Source organism: Argentina silus, assembly GCF_951799395.1.
Source record: "Argentina silus genome assembly, chromosome: 1".
In the NCBI taxonomy this organism is placed as follows: Eukaryota; Metazoa; Chordata; class Actinopteri; order Argentiniformes; family Argentinidae; genus Argentina; species Argentina silus.
Genome location: NC_139655.1, coordinates 15,537,797 through 15,543,382, shown reverse-complemented (window position 1 = coordinate 15,543,382; position 5,586 = coordinate 15,537,797). Strand labels below are relative to the sequence as shown.

The window sequence follows — 5,586 nt, the reverse complement described above, 5'->3', positions numbered from 1 at the left end:
CTAATTAAGTACAGGGGAGGAACCACAACCTGCAGATGCAGCAGGTGATTACTGTTGTTGAACACTGGGGATTGTCTACTGCTTCAGAATCAGAATCAGAATTATTTTATTTGGCCAAGTATATTTGCACATACAGGAAATTGACTTGGTGAGGTTGGGGCATGGACATAAAAAACAAATAGCAAATATTGACAAGAAACAAATAGCAAATATTGACAATAGCAAATCCCTACAAATCATTGATGCTTTTAATAATCTTTGATTATCAAACATGATTTTTGACACTTTTGAAATCATCTCACAGAAAGCATCTTATTTCAAAGAAAAACTTGACCATGATTTGTTTTCCAACCCTTTTAGTTTATTGACTGTTTTACATACCATTTGGGAAAGCAGGTTCAAATATCAAAATACGGACACAGATCTGGATGCTACTCTCTATTCCATACTGCCTTCCAATACATTTGAACATATTATTGCATACCCATAAGTAACCAATGACTTTAGACTGGAGAGGTGAAAACATCTCCTCTTGGCATACTGTAACAGTCTATTCTAGTCCTTTCAGATCAGTGGTTACTAAGGTAAACAAGATTATGGAAGTAAGGAACATGGGTACATTATTCACATAAAAACACATGCTCTATAATTAGCAGAACTAGATTAATTCAACTTCAATTACATCACTCTGGATATTAAAACTGAGGGCAATGGGGCCTCCTCATGTACAGCCAGAGTCAACTGCTGGCTGGAGATACAAATACTCCCTTCTACAACATACAAGAAACACAACAACCTACACTGTACTGCATACATTAAAACATTGAAACTTAAACAAGTTTTCTGAAATGAAGGCCTAGACCCACACCACTGATCATGTAGGTACTGCATAGTAAAACTGACTCCACTCACAGCTAAAAAGTGGGTGGCATGCATCTCTTTCTGGTGTTTAGATAGACACATTTTACATTGACTGACATGCTTAGACCTTCTGGTAGTACCTCTGGGACATCCCCCTTCACATTTGACCCTCTACTGCTCAATCCGCAGCAAGCAAGCTCTAACATCCGTTGTCTGAGCTCTCTGCGTGCTGCACCACCTTGGGTTCAACCAGACGATTGTAGGATAGCACCATCATCACCTAGAAATGACATGCCAATGTCACCATAGTGTCTATGAGACGGTATAAGAGAAACATGTACAATACACACATCTTAAAGAGGGTGAGAATGTGGTTACCCCACTTGAGGAAGTGTAGAGCTAAAGACAGAGCATTTGGCTTTTAATATAAACAGATGAACTCCTGCATGCATATTCAAATTAACTTATATGCACTCATGTGTAATTATGTCCTGTGAGTAGGCCACTAACCATGATCATGGTGAGAAGAGCCAGCATCATTCCAAGCATCAGGTACAGGTTACCGGTCAGCCCTCCTGCCCAGAGAGGACCCAGGATGGTAGCGAGCCCCCCCACTGAGCGCCTCACACCTTGACTGAACCCTACACATCACACATGTTTTGAAAGTGTTTGAACAACCTAAGAATGTTTCTATAATTTCTTCAGAATAAGGTCAAGGCAAATGATCAAGGAATAAAATAAACAAAGATTTTTTTAATTCATATTCATATATTTGTCCTTTTCGTTTCATACATTTCCTTTTCACCCTCCTCTTTCATCTCCTATGGAAATATGTATCAGTTGCATAGGTTCATAGGTCAAATGGTACCCAGGTAACTCAACTCACCCTGTGTTTTCTCTGCTGTGACTTTAGAGAAGAGGGACACCTGGGACACGGCTACGAAGGGCAGCCCCAGCAGCTGCAGGAACACTCCAATGATGAACTCTGTCATTTCCCAGGAGTACCCACCTGAACAAACACACGCACACACACACACACACGCACACACACACACACAGTGAAAGTGTGTGTGTGTGTGTGTATGTGTGGGTTGGAAGGGGGGTTATCTTCCTGTGCCTCACAGAGGTGGGTTGTATCACTTACAGGTCTGTAACCAAATATAACTCCATGGGGTATGACACACCGCTGGGGGTGAGGTAGGTGTGTGTGTGTGTGTGTGTGTGTGTGTGTGTGTGTGTGTGTGTGTGTGTGTGTGTGTGTGTGTGTGTGTGTGTGGTGTGTGGTGTGTGTGTGTGTGTGTGCATGCGTGTGTGCGTGTGAGTCTCACCCTGGGGGTTGGCCAGGAAGATGAGGCACCAGATGCAGGCAGCGCTGCAGATGACCAGGCCCACAGCCAGCACCACCCTGTCAGCCACCTGACAACTGAGCCAGCGCACAAAGAAAAAGCCCAGGATCACCTCCACCCCACACAGGCTGTACATCAGGCTGTTCCCCAGCTCCCCAAAGCTGAAGTTGCGTTGTGTCAGGGGGGTCACCATGGTCTGGGGGGGTGGGGGACAAGGAAATTACATCACTATCAAAATGAGTCATCATGGTCTAGACTCTAAAGGAGTGTTTCTAAACTTTTATTGTGCTAGGATCTGGCAAGCTCTGGCATTTGTGTTCCTAGTGACACTGCCTACCTCCAGTGCTGTCTGGTTGAAGAGTGTGATGAACTGAGCAGTAAGAAGAACAACCACCTCCTCTCTCAGAAACTCTACAGATAGAGAGAGAGAGAGAGAGAGAGAGAGAGAGAGAGAGAGATAGCAGAGTCAATGTGGAATGAAAGGTTTCGTACAGTACTGATTGACAAGACTAAAAAACTCAGAAAAGAGAATCCATGATCCATGAGTGTGTCCACCACCACAAGTACAAAGGTCCCTCAGGCTTCCTTTAAATAAAACAATCCATGAGTGAGAATAAAGTATTTACCACATACAGAGTGGGATATGCATGTCTGCCTCTATCTCCCTCAAAAAGTTTACAAACAGACAGAATCAATATATAGAATGTTCAGCACATTCTAAAATTCTCTCTCAAGTTTCATCCATAAAACTCAACAGTCAACAGAGGCACAGAGTCAATAACAGGGAAGTCAGAGACATACATATTGCAATATTTACAGAGAGCCAGAAGAATAAATAGAGCTCTGACGTACACACACTCCAGGCCTCTCAGAAACAATACACAGTTAATCAATATTGACGACACATACCACTTCCATCCTGATCCAACACAAACTTCACATGACATCCAGAAGGACACCTGACACACACAAGGAATCTCACCTGTCATGCCTCAAGCACTTCCTTTGCACACTTCACAGAGAGAATAGGGAATAAGTAGCTGACACACACGCACACACACACACACACACACACAAGCTGGCATATCCCAGATACAATTGATAATGGAGGCACTGAACATTGGTAGTGTAACCTCTTCCCATCTTAACTCAACAGGAAAAAAGGGGGAAGGAACAAGCATACATGCCTCAAGATCTACAGTTGGCATGTCAGGCCTTCTGCACAGCTCACCTTGACTAGCACTGAAGTTTTTGAAGGGGTTCAGGAGAGTGGACCGTGGAGCAGGAGGGGGCGAGGGAGGGGGAGACGGGGGGTACTGGGAGGGGTCATGGAATGGATGGATCTCAGAGGAGATGGTGGTCTCTAATTGGTCAGGGCTGACGGCGCCGTAGGTATCCAGCGGCTCCTCGGGCCCTACCAATGGCTCCTCCTCTTCCTCCTTGATCTCTCCCACCGCGATTCCCCCCTCCCCAGAGCTGACAGGTGGTATGTCCCAGTACAGAGCCAGAACCACAAACTGGAGCAGGATCCACATCAGACACATGAAGATCTTTGAGGAGGAGAAGGGAAACCCAAAAGACGCAAAATAAAAGAGAAACATTGGCCATGTTTTACAAATGCTTACAAATGTCCTCAAATGTTTGTCATTGGTTATTACTCAAGAATGGAAGATGCCTTCTGCAAGATAAACAGATGGACTACATGTTTATAGTGTGTGTATCATAGGGCCAATAATGTATAGTGTATGGGCTATATAGTGGTACACTCTTAAAAAAAAGGTGCTAGTTAGTGCCAAAAAAGGGTTTTTCGTTTGTCCCTGTAGGGGAACCCTTTGAAGAAGCTTTTTGGGTTCCATGTTGAAACATGTTAGGTTCTATGTTGAACCCTTTCCACAGAGGGTTCTAAATGGAAGCCAAAAGGGTTCTACTTGGAACCAAAAGGGTTCTACATGGAACCCAAAATGGTTCTTCAAAGGATTCCCCTACATGAACAAACAAAGAACCCTTTTTTGCCATTAACAAGTGTATGGTACCCACTAACTATACTACATTAAAGCTGTACAGCTCAGAGCTGAATGGGTGTTTTGTGTTTATGAAGCAAGAGTTATGTGAGAACCGGAGAAGACTGATTATCTGGGTGCTGTTACCCCAGGAGATGTGTACTTGTCGACCACAAACGGCCCCAGTTTGAAATCACACAGCCTCAGGAAGAGGTTGAATGCTGGCCCTGCAAAGTGAGGGGGGAGATGTCAGGAAATAGAGACACATAAAGGGTCCATATTTATTGTTCCCATCATGACATGGGGAAACAGTAACTGACCAATAAGGAGGCCAGCTTGGCGACATGCCATGATGGCAGCAAAAATGCCAGCGCGTTCTTCTGGACGGGTGATTCGTGTGAGGAACCCAAAGATGCAGGAGCCTGCTCCTGCACCAACACCTGGGTGGCATCAAAAAATAAAAATGATAAAATTCTGATCAAAACATGTATGTAGAATTTCTTATGAGCTTGAGACCAAACTGTGTCCTGTGGTAGGGAATGTGTGTTACTTTGTGTGTCTATGTAGAGAGATGGGGAGTTGTTGGGTTGTTCTCACCTGCAACAAGTCGACTGCATAACAAAAGCCATTTTGAGTATCCCATAAAATACATGAAGTTACCTGGAGGAGAAAAAATATAATTGAATACCTCAGCTGTATCATCTGTGGGACCACCCACTGAGAATTGTTATGATAATCTTCTCAAGAGTAAATCATGTGGTTTTTCATGTGCTTCCAGACAACAAAAGTAGCTATAAGCTCACCAACAATTTCAAAAACATTGGAGATGAGGATGATGGTCTTTGTAGTGCCAGTCCGGTCTGACCAGAGTCCAAATAGAGGGCCTGTCAGCAACCCACTCAGACTGAAGGCAGACAACCCCAGACCCAGGAAATATGGGGGTGCCTCCAAGATCTGGAGATATCGCCATATTGTTGGGAGAATAACAGCTAGAGAGAGAGAGAGAGAGAGAGACAGAGAGAGAGAGAGTGAGAGAGACAGAGACAGAGAGAGAGAGAGAGAGAGAGAGAGAGAGAGAGACAGAGAGAGAGAGACAGAGAGAGAGAGACAGAGAGAGAGAGAGAGAGAGAGAGAGAGAGAGAGAGAATTTGAATTAAGTAAACATAGTGTGATCTGAGTAAATACATTTTTGCAACAGGTTCATGTTTTTTAATCATCTGAGAACAACATGACAGTCGGATCATTTTTAAACAATGGGAAATATTGTTTCGTAGGCTACTTTAGGCAGTAAAAATTAACTTACCATACTCAATGCCGCTTAGTAGAAATATTAATCCAATAGTGAGAAATGTTAAATGCTTCTTTTGACGATTATCCAT

General features: G+C 43.6%; 1 protein-coding gene across 1 annotated transcript; it reads right to left on the bottom strand.

Moving 5' to 3' along the window:
* Positions 1 to 1,060: 1,060 nt before the first annotated feature.
* mfsd8l2 (major facilitator superfamily domain containing 8-like 2) lies at positions 1,061 to 5,586 on the bottom strand (the record flags this gene model as incomplete). Its single annotated transcript, XM_083673661.1, has 11 exons — positions 1,061 to 1,141; positions 1,372 to 1,502; positions 1,748 to 1,870; positions 2,190 to 2,403; positions 2,545 to 2,618; positions 3,439 to 3,757; positions 4,355 to 4,434; positions 4,528 to 4,647; positions 4,805 to 4,867; positions 5,011 to 5,196; positions 5,511 to 5,586. 11 exons carry the CDS (start codon positions 5,584 to 5,586, stop codon positions 1,061 to 1,063), a joined length of 1,467 nt encoding a protein of 488 aa, XP_083529787.1.